General features: G+C 46.7%; 1 protein-coding gene across 1 annotated transcript in view; it reads left to right on the forward strand.

Moving 5' to 3' along the window:
- The window catches only part of MAP2K1 (mitogen-activated protein kinase kinase 1), a 41,510-nt gene that overhangs the window by 6,790 nt on the left and 15,153 nt on the right, over window positions 1-19,567 (forward strand). Inside the window, exons 2-5 of the mRNA XM_028707032.2 lie at window positions 10,824-11,034; window positions 11,919-12,065; window positions 16,649-16,726; window positions 17,769-17,820. Coding sequence (XP_028562865.1) covers window positions 10,824-11,034; window positions 11,919-12,065; window positions 16,649-16,726; window positions 17,769-17,820 — 488 coding nt within the window. The remainder of the gene's footprint in view (window positions 1-10,823; window positions 11,035-11,918; window positions 12,066-16,648; window positions 16,727-17,768; window positions 17,821-19,567) is intronic.

Genomic DNA, 19,567 nt, shown 5'->3' on the forward strand with positions numbered 1-19,567 from the left:
AACCATGCGGAGATCCAGAGATCTCCACATGGTTGCAACTGGACCCATGTTAGTCACCCGTCACCTGGCTAATTTCAAACACTGGTTGCAACCTGTTCCCAGCCAGATCACAACAAGAGCACACTACCTCCCTGGGAGTACATGGTAGAAGATTAGGATATGGGTTAAAAGTGGGTCCTGGGTATGAAAAGGTTGATGATACGGTGCCTGGTCTATCTCAGTAATGTACACACTGACTGGCAGCATCTCTCCAGGGTTCCAGGCAGGAGACACTCCCAGCTTTCTCTGGAAATGGTGGGGATTGAACCTGGGACCTTCTGCTTGCAAAGCAGATGCTCTGTCACTGAGCTGTGGGTTAGCTCCTGCCCCTGGGAAGATGGCTGGTGCTGATGGGAATCGTGGTTGAGTAACATCTAGTGGACACAGCTTTGGCCACCTTAGCATAAAGCATTGTTCCAATGATCTATTAATGCAGCTCCTCCTCTGGAATGCCTCTCTGAGGCTGTCAATTTCACTTTCTTCAAATCTACCCTGAAAACCCACGTTTGTGTGCAAAGCCTTGGGCACCACCCCTCATACTGTAACAAAGCCTGTATAACTGCAATAACCACACATTCTCACCCTGTTTATGCCCTGCCTCCATTTCCTTCCTGTTTTGTCCGTTGTGTCTGTTTCTAGACTGTAATCCCCTTGGGGCACAGACCTGTCCTTTTGTCCATGGATAATGATATATATAAGCAATTATGTATGCATGTGTATCTTTCATTTATATTGTGTCTTTTCTCCAAAAAAGTACAAATCATTTTATCACCCCTGTGAGGCTGGGCATGCTGAGAGATTGTGACCCACCCATAGCTGCCTAGTGGGCTTTGTGGCTGTGTGAGGATCTGAACATGGGTCTTCTTAGTCCCTAGTGGTGTGTGTGTGTGTGTGTGTGTGTGTGTGTGTGTGTGTGTGTGAGAGAGAGAGAGAGAGAGAGAGAGAGACCTGCCCTGAGGTTAACACATCGTGCATCTGATAGAGTGTACTTTAGTTCATAGAAAGCTTATGCTTATAATATATTGGTTAATTCTTCAGGTGCCAAATGAGTCCATTTAGTAAAATGACAGTCTCTCTTTTTTTACATCTCCTGTCTCTAAAATGGCCTCACTTACGTTTTTGTCGTCTAAGTGCTTATTGCTTTGGGGGGGGGGGGGAATCCATCTAGTTTGTTTAAAACAGTCTCCTTTTCCGTTCCTGCTGATAATATGTTAACCAGTCCACCCTGGTTGTGAAAGGGTGTACTTTGCGAGCAGGGCATTATGAATTTAGCATAATTCCAAGCTAATGGTGGAACTGTTTGTTATTAAATGCACTTTTCAAATCCACCTTAAATCCCTATTCAGTTCCAAGCACAGATTGGCAGGCCAGCTTTGCAATCTACCCCCAGGAGGAATAAAATATTCTCATCAGTGTCCATTTTAATTATAAAGAGCTAGGTAGAAATGTACAAGGGAAAGTGTGTAGGCAGTGTTTCTTAACCCTTGTATGTGTTGCCGCTTGAGATTCTTTAAAAATGAAATTTATGAGCAATTAATTACTGTATGTTGGTGATGATGCAAAAAAAGAAAAGAAAAAAGGAGGGGGAATCACCTCCAGGCATCGTTCGCCAAGGTAACCTCTAAAACAAATTCTGGATTCTGGGAGCATGTTGCTTCCCGTGGGTGCAAGGGTTCCTGTGTTCAACCTGCAGGCAAGGCCATTCATGGAATAATTGAATTGTAGATTTGGAAGGGACCGCAAGGGTCATCTAGTCCAGTGTTTCCCAACCAGTGTTCCGCGGCACACTAGTGTGCCGCGAGACGTTGCCTGGTGTGCCGCGGGAAAAATTAAAAAATTCAAAAGATATCCGGAGAGGCGGCCTTCAGGCGAGTTTTAATTTTAATTTTCCTTCTCCCACTTAATGCCCCACGCTCGCCCGAGCAGCTTGCAGTCCTCGGTAACCACGGCGACCCGAGGGAGGGGAGGGAACAGGGAAGTCGAGGGCGGCGGTGAGCCGCGATGACGTCAGTGGGCCGCGCCGCCTCGCCCTGGCACGGTGTGAGAGCCCCGGCTAGTGGCGCGAGCTTCAGAATAAGTGGGATCCGCGTGCGCGAGACCGAGATCGCGGGTAAGGAGCTCAGCCCTGGGCAGGAGGAAGCGGGGCCGCGCGTGCGGGCCACATCCCCACAGAGAGCGAGCCTCCCCCGGCCCACCACTCCGGGCAGGTCCACTTGCATGAGGGGGCGGCGATGGCGACGGCCGGCAGCTTGCCTGCAATGCCATCCCTCGAGCAGGCGAGGAGCCCGGAGGCTTCCAGATGCGAGTCCTCTTTCCCACCCTGCTCGGGAGTCCAGAGCACTTGGTCGCATTCAGGATCTAGAGTGGGGAAGCGGGGCTTGTGTTTGGGCTGGACACATTGGGCTGCCTGTGCCGCTCGACCTGCGGGGAGAAATCAGGGTGGGAGTCACGACCGTGAGGCAGGGCTGCCAAGTGTGGCAGAAGAGGACACGGCCGTCGCACCTGTCCTTAGGTAGGAGCTTCTTCCGTGTCGACCTGCTGCCCTAAAGTCTTGGCTTTTTTCTTGGCTTTTTGGCGGTTGGCACAGAAGGAAGGCAAGGGGGAGGGGAAAAAATTGAAACTTACACTTTCGTGTGTCCCTCCCGGCGTGACGCTGCGTGCTGACGTCACGGGGCTGTAATGGTGGTGTGCCTCGTGATTTTTTTCATGAAACAAGTGTGCCTTTGCCCAAAAAAGGTTGGGAAACACTGATCTAGTCCAACCCCCTGCAGTGCAGGAATCTTTTGCCCAGCATAGGGCTCGAACCCATGACCCTAAGATTAAGAGTCTCATGCTGTACAGACTGAGAAAAGATTTGTGTTCGATATTTGGATACAAAATGATGCTGTGTGATAACACGAACCATTTTGATGCGTTTTCATGTTGTTAAATTGCACTGGAAGGAAATCCACTGATGGGAGATAAGTACACATTTTTATATACAGAGGGCCAGTGTTAGAAACAGAGATATGAAAGCTAGGAGCTAAATGGCACCTTAAACCTAGGTTATGGACGCAACAACGGAATGTCTAGGCACACTTTTTTTATAACAAGAATTCAAAGCTGAAAATGAATGACTTGCAGCTGAAATACTATGTTCATTTTTCACATGGTCTAGTTCTTCCCCTGCCCCACCCCCTTATATTCTTATGAGGGTCCCTTCTCCAGTCTTCAGAGAGTAGCTGGAAACGGGGAGCAGAAAAAGATCCTCCTTTCCTTCCACTCTGCAGTTTTGATCTGAAATCTTAGGCGCAGTACTGCACCCAGAGCTCAGAAACTGCTCGAGCTAATGAAATTCCCTGTTGCAAAATACGCCTAGAACAATGGGAGTTTTGAACATTGCAGAAGACCTTTTAGGAAGCATCAGAGCATCCTGATATAGCACATGCTTTGCATTCGTTAGATTTCACCCCAGTATCTCCAGGTAGGACTGGGAAGGTCTGAACCCTTGAAGGGCCAGTGTAGGCAGTGCTGGGCCAGGTAGCAAAACAGTTTGAGTCAGGATGAGGCAGTGCAAAGAGCAGGGGTCAGCTGACCCTCCAGGGATGTGAGGACACATTTGGAGTTTTTAAAGAGTGTTGCGGGTGTGGGCAGCTGCAGAAAGTTGCAAGTGCAATCCTGCAGTGTGCGTTTTTGTTGTCATTTTTCTTTTACTCACACATATATATCTCTCGCACACACACACACACGCACGCGTGCGCACACACACACACACACACACACACACACACACACACAGAGTGTGGTAGGTCCAGGCTGCTCTTCCCACTTCCAGCCCAGGGAAAGTGACTGATAAGTGTGAGAGAAGTCTTTCTGCAGTGGGCAAAAGATTGCTTTCGTCCAGCATTCTCTTCCACTCCTGACAGCAGCCAGACAGATTTTTCTGGAAACTCCACAGCAGGACTCCAAAGCAGCAACCTCCCCATTGCTGGTGGTATTTTCCTGACATCTGGTATGCGTTGGTTTCTCTTGTGGCTAATTTCTCTGGCCAGAAACCACTTTCCTTTGGCAAAACCTCTTCTGCGGCCCTGGCTTCTGTCAGTTCCAGAAGATTCCGTTCCGTTTTTATTGATATGCTAAGGCAGCCTTGCCAACCTGGTGCCCCTCAGATGTTTGGGGCTAATGGGAGTTGTCACCCCAAACACCTGGGGGGCACCAGGTTGGCAAAAGGCAGCACCAAAGACTTTGGTTGAGTCCGTCAGGAAGGGAAGCATTCCTTGTGCAAGTGCTTTCCGATTAATGTTATTATTGGAACTGAGTGGTGAACTTTCCCCCTGCCTTCCAAGCGGGCAGATTTCCCTTCCTTCCTCGCCCCAGCCGCAAAAGGGTTGCATCCGAGGACACGTTGACTCCGAGAACCGCATGCCAAAAGTCTTTGCTGGCTGTTACCCTGCAGCAAAGCAGCAGCTGTTCGAAGGGGGAAAGGGACCATTTGCCGCTCAGAAATTCTTAGCAAACATCTGCTCTCGGATGGACGGAAGGTCTCTCTCCTACTCACAGCCCTGTCTGAACAGGAAAAGAGCAAATTCCTTTGGAACGTTGCTGGCTGGCATTCCTCAGTGACTGTGACACGATTTATGGCCTCTCTGAGAGATTTCATCACTTCTTAGACATTCCATCAGGAGTGTGTGTGCGCACGCACTAATGTCAGGGGCAAGGAGGGCTCCAGGAAGCTGATTAGCTTAATCTTCAATCTCTGGAAGAGATTCTCCTGTGAAGCAGGTCTGGGGGGGAAATGCTTCAAATTCCTAGGAGCCAAAATGAAAACGTTAAAGAGTCAGCTGTATATCGTCAGAGAAGACATTTAAATGCTTACATGCTAGTGTAGTGGATTTTCCGCAATTTAACACTCCAGTTGTGATAGAATTGTAGAGTTGGAAAGGGACCCTGAGGGATTGTCTAGTCCAATCCCCTGCAATGTAGGAATATGCAGCCGGGGCCGAACCTGCAACCTTGGCGTTATCAGCACCATGCTCTAACCAACTGAGATATCCAGATGGTAGTGTTCAAGACAGCTTTTATTTGGTCGCAACCGTGGTTGCTGGGGAATCAACAAGAGTGGAGTCCACAGGCCTATAATAAAGGCTCATATAGAGGCATTCCCTTGCCTTGGCTTGACGCAGGTGTAGAAATTAAGCAATATTCTTGGAGGGAAAGCATGCCTGCATTATCAGAGCTTGGGTGCCTGATTCAGCAGGAAGATTTCAGTGTCTGCTTTCTATCAAGCTGGTCCAAGCCTGAGATTTTTCCTGCACAAACCTTCTTGACACATACAATAAGCAGATTCTCCTAACAATGTCCTTTCACACAGTCTTCTTACAGGTCTTCTTCTTCTTCTTTGGCGATTACTCGTAGCTGAGTAAGATTGTCTTCCATAAACACGGTTTTAACAATGAGTCCGTAGGTGACTGTGGAGGCCAATTCTGGACCCACACGTCCTTCCACAGTGGGGACATTGGTTCCCAGGCGGGAGTTGATCACGGTTTGGATTTGCCAAGCGTGCCTTCCTCTTAGAACGTTTCTCCCTTGTGTTCTTCAGGTTACAGACGCTTCAGGTTACAGACTCCGTTAACCCAGAAATAGTACCTCAGGTTAAGAACTTTGCTTCAGGATGAGAACAGAAATCGTGCTCTGGCAGCGCGGCGGCAGCAGGAGGCCCCATTAGCTAAAGTGGTGCTTCAGTTTAAGAACAGTTTCAGGTTAAGAACAGACCTCCGGAATGAATTAAGTACTTAACCTGAGGTACCACTGTACTGCACTAGCCCACTGCACTAGCATAAAAAATGTCAGAGCCTGAGTAGGCCCTGCTTGCCTGCCTGCCCCTGCTTGCTGTGTGCACCCAGATGGATGGGAGGAGGGGACCCTGGAGGAGGAGGAGGAGGAGGAGGAGGAGGTGGTCCCAGCAGAGCCTTGGTGCTTATGTGGGACTTGCTCAGCTGGTGGCTATTCTGTAAAGTGATTTTTTTCAGGTAGTGGTGCCAGTACAGCTCCTTGTCAAGGGTGTCAGGAATGCCAGTACAGTGGTACTTCGGGTTAAGTACTTAATTCGTTCCGGAGGTCTGTATTTAACCTGAAACTGTTCTTAACCTGAAGACCACTTTAGCTAATGGGGCTTCTTGCTGCTGCCGCGCTACCGGAGCACGATTTCTGTTCTCATCCTGAAGCAAAGTTGTTAACCTGAAGCACTATTTCTGGGTTAGCGGAGTCTGTAACCTGAAGCGTATGTAACCTGAAGCGTATGTAACCCGAGGTACCACTGTAAAGAGGACCAGAAAGCAAAAGATCAGAAAGATCCATCTGTGTCTGAGATCCTTGAGGGCTGCTGCCAGTCAGATAGTACCCTGGTATAAGGGAGTTTTCCCAGGCTCCTCAAGGCTGAGCTGCCTTCTGTTATTTCTTGGGATGCTGCTCTTGAGAAGCAACTAAAAAAATTACTTTGCCCTCTTGTTTCAGCCACCGTGTGGAAGCGAGCATGTATTGCTTTTCAAGATGTATGGAGCTGTCTGCAGAATTTCAGTTTTCACTCTCCCGCACCAGCAATTTCCCCAGTTGCAATTGTTCATGCAAATTGTGCTGTCAAACACCTCCTACCTTTTCAAAAACAGACAGATGCGTAGGTGCTTTAGATGAGCACTCGTGCCTTTGCGCCTGTGCCCCCGAATCTGTGTCAGTAGATGTGAAACGCAGCTAGACATGATACGATTCATGCTGTTAACCATGACAATGGTTATATATACTGTATCTTTAAAGAGCAAATTGCAGGCAAGGTGTAAAATTGACCACAAGAGGCAGTGATGGCCACCTGCTTGTATGGCCACCAACTTGTATGGCTACTCAAGGAGGATGTCTTATTGAAGCCAGGGGAAAGGGGATATGGTCAGGGAGAGGTGTGGTCCGGGGAGAGTTCTAGGGACCAGCATTTGATCCCTGAGGGTCTCCACCCATGGCCTAGTATGTTATTCTAACTGTTGAATAACAAAGGCATAAATGGGAAAGGCCTGTTTTGCTTCTTATCTGGAGGGGGTGGGCAGTAATCTGCTTAGGCCCTTAGAACGGTTTGATTAATTGCGGAATTTGTGGAAGGCAGGTTCAGCACAAGAACCACGTGGCTCTCCCCGCCCCCGTAACTTACAGTAGAAGTTTATTTGATTTCATAAATGCACATATTATCTGTAAATAAATTGACATTCTGACCTGGAATTGCATTGCATTTTCAACCTACAGCAGTCAAAACAGTTTAGAATGAAGCGTTTTGAATGTGCAGCATGGGTCAAATGTATCTGCGCAAATCTCTGCGAATGGTGCTGGCAATTTTTCTTGCATGGCTCTTGTCATTTGTCCAGGATATTCCGCCTCTGGCGCCACCTGATCTTTTGCTGTGGAAGCTCCCGGGTCCTAGCTCAGCTGGCTCTGAGCCAAGGAGTTCAGCTGACCAGGTGGGCCCTGCCAGCGGATGCTCTTTCAGAAGCGTGAGCTGCTTATTCTGCTCTCCTGCCCTGTCAGAAAACTTCCAGGGCAGGAAGTGAATAATCAGATTGCACTGACATGCAAATATTTACTGCCCTGCGATAAGGCAAGTGCTCTGCTCCTCCTCTTAATGAGAGCAGCTTCTAATTTTGTTTTCTGACTGTTGGCATAAAGGGGCAGAAGGCAGCTGTTTCCACCTGTGCCTCTTCTTGCTTTTAGCTGATGCATCAGTTGTTTTGCAGGGGCTGTGAGAGAGGAACTCTGTTTCTTTGTTTTAATGGGGGGGGGTTGCCTAGGAAAACACAATCCTCTTGCATTCTTTGTGTCCCAGGCCTGAAACAGATGCAGATTTCCTGTTTCAGGATATGTTTGGTTTCCCATCTTTCTGTTGTAACAGGAGGAGAAGCATGTGGCAGGTGGAACAAGGCTATTATAGGCATTTCATATATGTTGCATAAACCCTACCATTCTATGCCATTGTGTAGAATGCAATTACTCTCTTTTTGTTTGTGAAATGTGCTGGTCTGCAAACTTGGGAAACACATGTTGGCCGTTGTAGCTTACAGCTGATTTGCCGCTACTGGGTTCACTTCTGACCATAGCTGTCAACTTACAGATTTGAAAATAAGGGACCAGCAGCCTCGAAAATAAGGGATCAGCAGCCCAAATAAGGGATTTTGCTTACCCGGCTCCTCACGATGCACCCCTGAGGGGGAAAAGGGAGAGACGGAGACGCGGCAGCTCGTGCACGCTCTCTCTCTCACGTGGCGGAGGACCCCGAGCCGCTGCTTCCCTCCCGAGCTGGGCGAGCATGAAACCCGGGGAAATTAAGGGACATCATCAATAAGGGACAGCAGCGGGACACGGCGCTGGGATAAGGGACTTTCCCGCCAAATAAGGGACGGTTGACAGCTATGCTTCTGACCAGAAGTTAGCTAGCTACTAGTCACGACAACTGAACAGGGACAGCCACACTGAAAGCCCTGCTCGGAGTTATTGTGGAGCAGGTTTCTGAGATCTTTGGGACTTTTATTCATTTATTTTATTTCACAACCTGTAATAAAACCTCAAAGCAGCATACAAAAAGGAGAAGCTCTCTTGCAGACCACAGTGAGGAAGCCCATTTGCTGGGTTTCACAATCGGGGAGAATGCTGTTGGACTCTGGTCCTCCCTGCAGGTTTCTCCCATTGGGGCATCTGGTTGGCCGCTTTAGGAGCAGGATTCTGGACTAGATGGGCTTTGGCTTGATCTAGAAGGTAGATTAAGAGGCTGTGACCGACTCCAAGGTCACCCAGTGAGCTTCCTGAATGGGGATTTGAACCCTGATCTCCCAGGTCCTAGTCCGACACTCTAACCACTACACCACATTGGCTTCCCATAGTACTTCTGCTATGGGGCAGCTATATAAATTAAGAAGGTAATGAAATATGGGGAAAGCAAAATGTCACTTAGAGAAGGATCTGAAATATTTTCCTTGAAGCTTGAATTTGTTTTATTCTGGATTGTTTTATCTGATGCTTTAGTGTGTTGTAAACCGCTTTGAGATTTTTTTCTGTAAAATATAAAGCGGTATAGAAATGAAATTAGTAATAATGATAATAACAACATGAACAATATTTCATTGTAAAAATAAATGGCACCTAGACATTCCATTGTGGTGACCGTAACCCAGGTTTAAGATGCCTTTTGGCAATTAGCTTATATATCTGAGTTTCTAACACTGATTATTGTTCCGCACGTATAGACAGATTCAGCCCTTGCTTAGCCACATCCTCTTCATTTTAGCGTAGTTCTTTGTTGATATATCCTCCAAACTTCATGGATGAAGGGAAATGCAAGCTGGCCGCTGTTTCGTTGCTGGTAGGACTCACTTGGGTGCTTAGCAAATCAAGTGGCTTTTAGATCAGTGATGTACTTGGTAAAAGGGAGTCAGTTCAAATTCGGCAGGAAATGACTTGAAGCAACCAGAGGTATCAACGATTGGTGTGGACTCTGGAAGGGAAGCTGCCCTCTTGTGTTTCCTTGGTTTTCCTTTCCTTTCAGTGTGGGAAGGGTGGGCGAGGGAGAAGCGCAAGCAAGAAGCTTCCATGCAGCATGCCCATGGTTATGTAATTGCCTTTGAATTGGCACAGATACGCATCTGAAATATTTACACAAGCTCTGCAGGGTATGATTGCACGTTCCATCCGTCCCCCTCACTCATTCTGAGAATCCTTTCTGCAGAGGTAGTGATTGCTCACTGGAACATGAGTTAGCACTGCTGAGTCAACGGGGCCACATGGACAATGGAAGTGTTGAGTCAAAGATTAACTCGGTTTCCTGTCCTAAAGGGGTGGCTGGCTTGAATCCAGCTAGATGTTCATGCACAGACATTTCCTTTTCCTGTTCATGTTGCATCCGCCGCCACCAAACATGCAACTTCTGCATGTGCTCCAGTTCCGGGGAGGAGAAAGAATGTGGTATTGGGTTCAGCTGATTTTCAGATTCCTCACAGTTTCAGCTTTCGGTTAAAAAGAGAGGTAAAGTCTCCGGGTCTTATGGTTGCAGATAGGTGCTTGGAAGCGCGTTGGCAAGAGCTTCCGAAATCTCTGAAACTTGCAGGGGGCGAGGTGACTAAAGAGGATTTCTAGAATGTGTGTGTTTTCAGTATCCTGCTAAGATATTTGCCCCTCCCTGTGACTAGCAAAACCACAATACATTCTGCAAAACAGTAAAACCGAGTAACAAATGTATAAAATCAGAGAAATTATGCCGATTTCCATGGCACACGTGACGAGAGAAACAGAATTGCACTTCCTGTGGTGCAGAATTCAGATGACCTGGCTTAGAATGTTGATGTTTCTGGTAAGGAATCTACACAGCTCTCATTTTGACTTAGAAATCCTAAACAGTTGGAGCCCTGGGCTCATGGAATGCCTTTTCTGTGGCTGTGCCACAATTGTGGAGTGTCTTCCCTTGAGATGAGGATTTATCCAAGTCCCAACCTCAGCATTTCCCCGAACCATTCTGAGACTGGTGCAGTGTATATTTTGCAATACTGTGCTAAGGAGGAGTGGGATTGGTTCTGAGCCACAGATCAGGGGTTACTGCTAATGCTTCTGTTCTACAGCAGCTGCCACCAGAGGCAATTGCCTCACTCTTCCTAATGGTAGAGCTGGCCCTGCTGAATTGCATTGGCTCCTCCTTCTCCACTTTCTCATTTAGCCGTGTCTGTGAAGGTGTCTTGAGTTCAGTTAATGGCTATTTCTTTGCCTTTTCTCTCTCTTTCTCCTTCCAGGACAAATTTGGAAGCCCTCCAAAAAAAGTTGGAAGAGTTAGAACTTGATGAGCAGCAGCGAAAACGCCTCGAGGCCTTCCTTACCCAGAAACAAAAAGTTGGGGAGCTAAAGGACGATGACTTTGAGAAAATAAGCGAGCTGGGTGCCGGAAATGGCGGGGTGGTCTTCAAAGTCTCGCACAAACCTTCTGGCCTCATTATGGCAAGGAAGGTGAGCACTGTTACTGACCTTATAGGCCAGCCCTTCCCCAACCTGGTGCCCTCCAGCTGTTTTTGGAGTACAACTCCCATCAGTCCCAGCATATCCAGCACAGGATGAGGAAAGCTGTTTTGGCTAGCTTCCCATTGACAAATTTGCCCTGTGTCTCTCCCGGTTGACCCATTCTGTAGTCTTATTTATAATTTATTTTATTTAAAAGCACCTACGTATAAACTGATTAATATTTAAAAATCTCTAAGTAACGTATAAAAAACAATAAACAGTATGACTAAAACAAAAATACAACATAAAGCCAGTAAAACAGTAGTACAAATTTAGTTTAAACCAAATAAAATCGGGAATTTGGGGAAATGAAACAAATAAAAACTAGGAATCCCAAAGGAGCCCGGGGCAGCAATATATCAAAACATTTATTATTATTATTATTATTATTATTATTATTATTATTATTATTATTATTATTATTATATTTATTTATTTATTCAGTACAAACTTAAAATAAAATAAATGCATGTAAAAAGCAATAAAATACCCACATACTTACTTATTTCACAGTTGCCATAGCCAGTTTCTACCACCTGCCAAATTCTTGAGTAAAAGTCTAGTATGTTTTTGGTACGCATCCACAGAGATCAGTCCGTACAGCCCATAATTCTGGGAGGAGGATGTTCAGATCACAGGTGTTGTCCTCTGTGGCTTCTAACATTCAGACTTCACAAGAGATTCCTCCATGAAACGCAGCTTTGTAGCTCTTAGGGTCAGTCTGTGTTTGGTATGTCATGACTTTTCTGCCTTCGTGCAGCACACCCTGCATCTGGGGTATGCTTATTTTCTTTTAAACGCCCCTGAAACTTATGGCAATTATCATTTTGCAGTTAATTCACCTGGAGATCAAGCCGGCAATCCGGAACCAGATCATCCGTGAGCTACAAGTCTTGCATGAATGTAATTCTCCCTATATTGTGGGCTTTTATGGAGCATTTTACAGCGACGGTGAGATCAGCATCTGCATGGAGCACATGGTAAGTATGCCTTTTCTCTCCCCCCCCCCCCTGCCTTTGGGCTCCTTCCCTGATTACAGCTTCCCCATTGTGTGTCTTCATGGAGAGGTGGATAGCTCAGTTGGTAAAGCATGAGACTCTTTAAGCTCAGGGTCGTGGGTTTGAGCCCCACATTGGGCAAAAGATTCCTGCATTGCAGGGCGTTGGACTTGAATGACCCTCGTGGTCCCTTCCAACTGTACAATTCCATGAGATTGAATACAGAAAAGCTATTTGTGCATTCTCAAAGTACCAGAATTTGGGGTCCTCACGAGGCAGGGTTAAGGCACACAACATGGTGCTTTGTGTGATTAACTCATAGAACTCATTTACACCAAACACCGAACTGCTTTGGTTAATCAGAGGCAGGTAAGAACAGCCCTGCTGGATCAGGTCCAAGGAGGTTCACCTAGCCCAGAATCCAGTTCTTGCACTGGTCAACCAGATACCCCAAAGGGAAGCAGACAAACAGGATCCAAGTGCAACAGCATTTCCCCAACTTGTGAATGCCAGCATTTGGTGTATGCTTCTGACAGTAGAGATGGAACAGAGCCATCATGACTTGTAGGCCATTATCCACTGCTAGACCTACTCAGCATAGACCCATTGAAATGAATTAACATGACAAAATTGGGGAGGATGAATGTCAGGATCTGCTCTTGAGTAGGACTAGCACTGGGTGCATCCCTAAAGCTTCCTCTTCCATGGATTTGTCTAATCACTTCTGAAAGTCATCCAAGGAGTGCTTTAACTGTGTGTCCTGCTCAAGAGCTTCATCAGAGCTCTTGGTGGCTATTGGACGGAAGCACAGCTTCTATATGGAAGGACCTGTGACTAAGAGGTAGGAATACAGGAATCTGACTCAGGCCATTGGTCCTTCTTACCTCAGTGTTGTCAGCTCTGATTGGCAGCTATTCTCCGGAGTTTCAGACGAGTCTTCGCCTGTCCTCCCTGGGAAAGCTGGGGATTGAACCTGAGGCCTTCTGCATGCAGCGCAAGTGCTCTGTTACTGAGCTATGGCCCCTCCTGTAGAGACAGTTGTAGGATTTACTGCTCTTTCTAAGACGAGTTCTTCCTTGTGTGTGCCCTACCCAAACAGAAAAATATAAACTATGAGCTTCACCCTAAATACAAATCTACGTAGTATCTCTTCCATACTGCTCCACTTCACCTTGTATTTTTATTTCGTATTCACTGCTGTATTTGCCGTTCTCACCTATAGGGAAATAAACAGTGAGCATGGGCTGCCTGGGGACGCGGGTGGCGCTGTGGGTTAAACCACAGAGCCTAGGACTTCCCGATCAGAAGGTCAGCGGTTCGAATCCCTGTGATAGGGTGAGCTCCTGTTGCTCGGTCCCTGCTCCTGCCAACCTAGCAGTTCGAAAACACGTCAAAATGCAAGTAGATAAATAGGCGGGAAGGTAAACGGTGTTTCCGTGCACTGCTCTGGTTCACCAGAAGTGGCTTAGTCATGCTGGGCACATGACCCGGAAGCTGTACGCCGGCTCCCTCGGCCAATAAAGCGAGATGAGCGCCGCAACCCCAGAGTCGGTCACGACTGGATCTAATGGTCAGGGGTCCCTTTACCTTTATGGGCTGCCTGGGGTTGCTCCCGTCTTCCATTTTTTAACAAAACTAGAAAGTTCCCCCTCCATTCTCATTCTCTCTCTCTCTCTCTCTCTCCCTCCCTCCCTAATGTTTCAGGTTTAACATTATTTAACTATTTAACATTTATTTTCACTCTGATAGAGAGAAAAAAATAACACTTTGCTCTCGACATCTGTCAGCCTTTGTCGAGCCAGATGGAACCCCTAGTTTTAGAGCACTAGTCCCCCCCCCCATTAAAGGTCAGTCATAACCCTCCCTCTCTTCAACCCCAGCGGAGGCGTCGGAACAATTTCACATGTGTGACCAAATGTTGTTGTGCAATATTTCCCCCCCCCCCAAAAAAAACCCAAAGTCCCAGCTTTGGGGCTAAATGAAATGGTGCCTACAAAAATAGCTGGCATTCTGAGCACCACGATGCATCGTTATTTCTGTCCTACTCTAACAGAAGTCTTTGTTTTATTTGCCCTTTCTATTGCTAATGTTTCTTATGAAATGAGAAGGACATGAGTTGGTATTTTTATTCTATATTCACAGAAAATACACTCTACAGGAAGAGCAGTGAATAACTTAAAATACAGTCATATCTCGGGTTAAATCTGCTTCAGGTTGAGCGTTTTGAGATTACGCTCCGCGGCGACCCGGAAGTAACGGAACGCATTGCTTCAGGTTTCACTGCTCGCACATGCGCAGATGCTCAAAATGACATCATGTGCAGAAGCAGCGAAATGCGCAGATGCGCAGTCATGTGTTGCGTTCCACTCAGGATGCGAATGGGGCTCCGGAATGGATCCCATTCGCATTCAGAGGTACCACTGTAAAGGTGTATGAGAAAGAGGGCAGGAGGTCAAAAGGACCCTTCCTGGCTGGTGAGTTTTTGGGGGGTGTTTTTTGCAGATGTATCCTACAGCTACCTATCTACTTAGGGTTTCCCAAACATGGGTCTCCAGCTGTCATTGGACTACAACTCCCATCATCCCTAGCTAGCAGGAGCAGTGGTCAGGGATGGTGGGAACTGTAGTCCCAAAACAGCTGGAGACCCAAGTTTGGAAAACCCTGGCCTTATCTGTAGCCTACCTTTCCCCCCGGAGCCAGGACTCAAGTGGGCTTACAAAAATTAAAACAAATACACTTGAAAGAAATGTAGCTAAAAACATAAAAAGCTTATTAAGTAATTAATCTAGCCATGGAATCAAAATGATATAAAAAGCATATCTAGTATTGCAGAATGATGATGATGATGATGATGATGATGATGATGATGATGATGATGGGGTCCCTTCCAACTCTACAATTCTGTGATTCTGTTCTATAAAATAGTTTTACCATTCCGTTCACAATGACACTATCCAGATGAGGAGCTTTAAAGTGCCCCAGACCACCCAGCTTGCTCCTTGATTGGGCAGCTTTTTTTTATCCCTGCGTCTCACCCACACTGTCTCTTCCTTAGAGGAAAGTTAGAGAGCTAGTAAATAAATTAACTGCAGAGACTGTTTGTCCCTTGTTAATCAAGCATTTCAGGAAGTCTGGAACACCACGAACCTCTCCACCACCCTGGAAACAGACGCTTCCCGGCTCTATTTGTGAAAACAATTAAAATAAAGATTTTGATTGGGGTTTTTTTGTGTTTTGGAAGAGAGGTAGGCTCTTTTTAAAGCCTGTTCTTTCCTCAAAATGGTTGTGCTTTGCAAAAAATAAATAAATTATTGTGACTTACACCGTTCCTCTCCCCTTCTGCCTCCAGCTCTTAGCAACAGCAGTATATATTTAACTTGGAAAGGGTGTGTTTGCGTTCTGTAACAGGCCCCGATAAGCAAGGGAAGAGATTTTCTTTTAAAGACTGATGTCTAAGGATAGCAGGCTTTCTGTGCTGCTTGGTTATGTCTTGCTTGCCTTCCTTGCTCCACCCCCCCCAACCCCCCCCCCCATGTTTTGGCAGGTCATGGGTGTCCCACTCCTTACCTAACTAATTCTGCCTGACGGAAAAAGGTGTGCTCTGCTCACAGCTGTATAGAACTTCCATGTTCAAAGGCAGTATACCCTGGAAATGCTGAGGACCAGTGGGGAAGGGCTCCTGCTTTTGTGACCTGCTTGGACCTCTGGACAGGGGTGCCAGGCATATGGGGCTCAAGGGGTTCCAGTCCCCCAGTATTTGGGGGCAGGGGGCTGCATATTGAGGGGGCCAGCCCCTCAACCACTGCTGCTGGGCACCCTCCGCATGCCCCAGCCCCAGCCTCCGCCTGGCAGCCCAGGAGCCAACCCAGGGCTGGGGCAAGCAAGCGCAATGGCACCACCTCAGGGGTGGGGGGCAAATCGGTGTCCCTGCCTCTGGAAAACCCAATAAGCTGACATGCCGTTGGGAAAAGGATGTTAGAGGATGTTAGGCCCCTGCCCCATTTTGATGCAGCAGGGCTCTTGCATTCTCAAGCTGTGTGATGACCAGTAACCTGCTGATTAATTTGTTTCGAAATGTGGAAGTAAGATAATGTGTTGTTAATTCAGCTGTAATCTTATGCAGTGCAAATTCTAGAGGGTGTGCAGGTAACGAGAGGGACACACCTGCCAATGCCCACACTTGGGTAAATAATGGCTTTATGGCACAGAAACATGCTGGTGGGAAGGGGTTTCCCTGCCTGCCTTCACCACTTATGAACCTTAAATGTGTCATCTGAGTTCAGGGGTTAATGGGATGAGTTACAGGAAGTTGTGTGCCCTTTACGTCCTCAAGTTGTGGGTAAGAAATTGCTCTGTGTGGCCTTCCTTTGTTCTCTCCTTTTGCAGAACTATTTGCCATTTGATTTCATAAAAAACATGGTCCAGCTGTTCCTTTTCTGCTATCAGATGTCAAGCTGCCTTTTTCCCTGCCCCCTTCGGGCCTTTCGGAGTGTCTTTGACAATTTGAGGATAAACATGATTAACGCTCTGAATGTTTAAACATGTTTTTTTCTTTTTCTTAATAGGACGGCGGCTCCTTGGATCAAGTCCTGAAAAAGGCTGGCAGAATCCCCGAACAGATTCTGGGCAAAGTTAGCATTGCCGTAAGTATGTTGCTTTGGCATTCAAGCAAGTGGAATCGAAATGTAGTCGGTGATGGCAGGTCAAGTCCAGAAGGCAGAGACAGCTGGTTGAAAGTTTCTGCTTGAGGCAAACTGAAATGAGATGGACAGCTATGACTTGTGCTTCTAAATGTATTGCTTTCCCCCTTTTAAATCGACTGTCTTTAGAAAGACACACTTGGCACAGGAAATATAGCCCATATAGAAGTCCCATTGTCACCAGAAGCCTTTAGTTGACTGCGGCAGCTTTTGGGTGGGACAGCCACTACAGGCACCCACAGAGAACTCATTTGTTGTGGTCTAGTATGTCCTTCCTGTTCCCCAGCGTGTGATGCAACTTGGGGTCAGAGGGCAGGCAGATGGGAGAGAGAGAGAGAAGTATGTGATGCAAGGAGAAATCTCCCCTTGCTCCTTGCTGTCTCTGCATCTGCCTCCTCCACTTCAACCTTGGATGTTACCAACCCACTTAATAAAACAGCTTCCCAAACCCCCCTAAAGTTTATTTTGCTTATTCTTATTTATTAATTAAATTTGTATACTGCCCTTCATCCAAACACCACTTGCTCCCTGCTCCCTTTCTACCTGGCCTGAGAGGGCAGGGCCCTGACTGATTCAATCTACGAAAGCCAAGGCAGCTGAACAGATTTTGGGGTTGGGGTATTGTTTAGGGGGTTCTGTTGCTATTATTATTGCCCTACTTGTTTAAAATATTTTCAGCTGGTTTTTAACGGCTTCTTAGCTTGTGTGTTTTTATTCTGGGGCGTGAATGTTGCTTTTTAAAAATTAAATTAAAATTTTAAATTAAATTCTGCTGTATTCTACTAGCAAGTGGAGCCAAATCTGAGGAGTTGTCCTGCAATTCTAAATTCATTTAAAGCACAATTCATACATGGAGGAAGAGCATTGCTGCTCCCCAATCAAGGAGAAATAATGCCATTTCCCCTTGTATGTTATGCAATATATGGCTTTTCATTTCCGTTGCTATTTTTTTTGTTTTAATTTAATCTTTTGGTTTTGGATGCAGGTCATAAAAGGTCTAACATACTTGAGAGAGAAGCATAAGATCATGCACAGAGGTAAGGATGCAATCTTCCTTCTTCACGATCAAGCATATTCTGCATTCGTCTATGCTTTTTAGCTTCATTTCCCTGTAGGTGTCTGTGAGGTCAGCTCATAGGATGATACTCGTCTAAGAGAAGACCCACTGAAATTAATGAACATGTCTAAGTAAGGCTCATTAATTTTCAGTGGGTCTACTCTGAGGACAACTAGGGTTGAGCTCAGCCCATTCGGAGGAGTGTTAAAAGAAATTTAAGGTCTCAAATATAGAATAAATATTCATAAACGCACACGTATCTAAATATATGAACCATGTGTCTGAAATAGTATGGGAGACCAATCCTGAAGCCATTTTGACTCTCCCAATAACCTCAAACCTGCAGTAAGAGAGGCAAATATAGAAAGCCTTCCCACTGTCTTTTCGCTTTCAAATCCTGTCTTAAGGGCATTTTTGTGTATGAATGGGATGAGCCTGTGACCTGGATTCAGGAACTAAAATATTAACCACCACAAAAGAATGGCCAGATTGCCCAGGTAATGCAATCAGTGACCATTATCAGGTATCCTGGCAGACAGGATTTCTGCTGTAGACCGCCTTCTTCTGGGATGTATGTATGATGTTTTGGGGGGTGGTATCAGGCTACAGGGTGGGCAACTTCAAAAGTCTCTATAAGGGCTTGTGCACCATTGTTCAGGGTTCACCACCTTCCTGCATGCGGCGAGTGGGGACCATGTTGCAGCAGTTCCTTTAATAAAGATCAGACTTACTAGCCGCTTTACTTCTCAATATACTCTGGTTGGCCTCTGTTGTTTTCTCCTACCGATAGGGAACCCAGTGTGGTACGTCATGGGTAGAGTTGTGGGTGTTGGCCAGGGAAACCTGGATGGGGCACCACTTTGGGGGAGGCTGACGGAGTTGTTGTGAGGATAAAATTGGGCTGGGGTGGGGTGGGAGAGCCAAGCCTGATCCCTTGGAGAAAATGGCAGGGCACAAGCATAATAAATAAGCAAAATTAAACTTGATTTCAAGGTTCCTGGAGCCGGCCAGCTGCTTGAGGTTTGAAACAGGATGTTGGACTTTGCGCCTGACCCCAGCAGGGCTGCTCTTGAATCCCAGTTACAAATTGTAAGGAAATACTTTAGGCCCCATTTGCACCATATGCTTAGATCACTTATACCACATTATTAAAACATCATGGCTTCCCTGAAAAGATCCTTGGAACTGTAGGGGAATGGTCAGTTATTAGGGGACCCCTAACTCCCCTCACATGGGTGGTGCTGTGGTCTAAACCACAGAGCCTAGGGCTTCCTGATCAGAAGGTCGGCAGTTCAAATCCCCGTGATGGGGTGAGCTCCCATTGTTCAGTCCCAGCTCCTGCCCACCTATCAGTTCAAAAGCACGTCAAAGTGCAAGTAGATAAATAGGTACCACTCTGGCGGGAAGGTAAACGGCATTTCTGTGCACTGCTCTGGTTCGCCATGCTGGCCACATGACCCGGAAGCTGTCTGCGGACAAACACCGGCTCCCTCGGCCTATAGAGCGAGGTGAGCGCGCAACTCCAGAGTCGTCTGCGACTGGGCCTAACTGTCAGGGGTCCCTTTACCTTTACCTAACTCCCCTCACAGAGCTACCATTCCTAGAGTGTTTCAACAAGCAACCCCTCTTCCCTGGGAATTGCTGCTCTTTGAGGGGTCTCTGAACCAACTCTTACACCCTTAGCAAACTACCATTCCCATCATTCTTTGGAGGGAAGCATGACTGTT

The sequence above is a fragment of the Podarcis muralis genome, chromosome 14, assembly GCF_964188315.1.
Source record: "Podarcis muralis chromosome 14, rPodMur119.hap1.1, whole genome shotgun sequence".
NCBI classification, from domain to species: Eukaryota; Metazoa; Chordata; class Lepidosauria; order Squamata; family Lacertidae; genus Podarcis; species Podarcis muralis.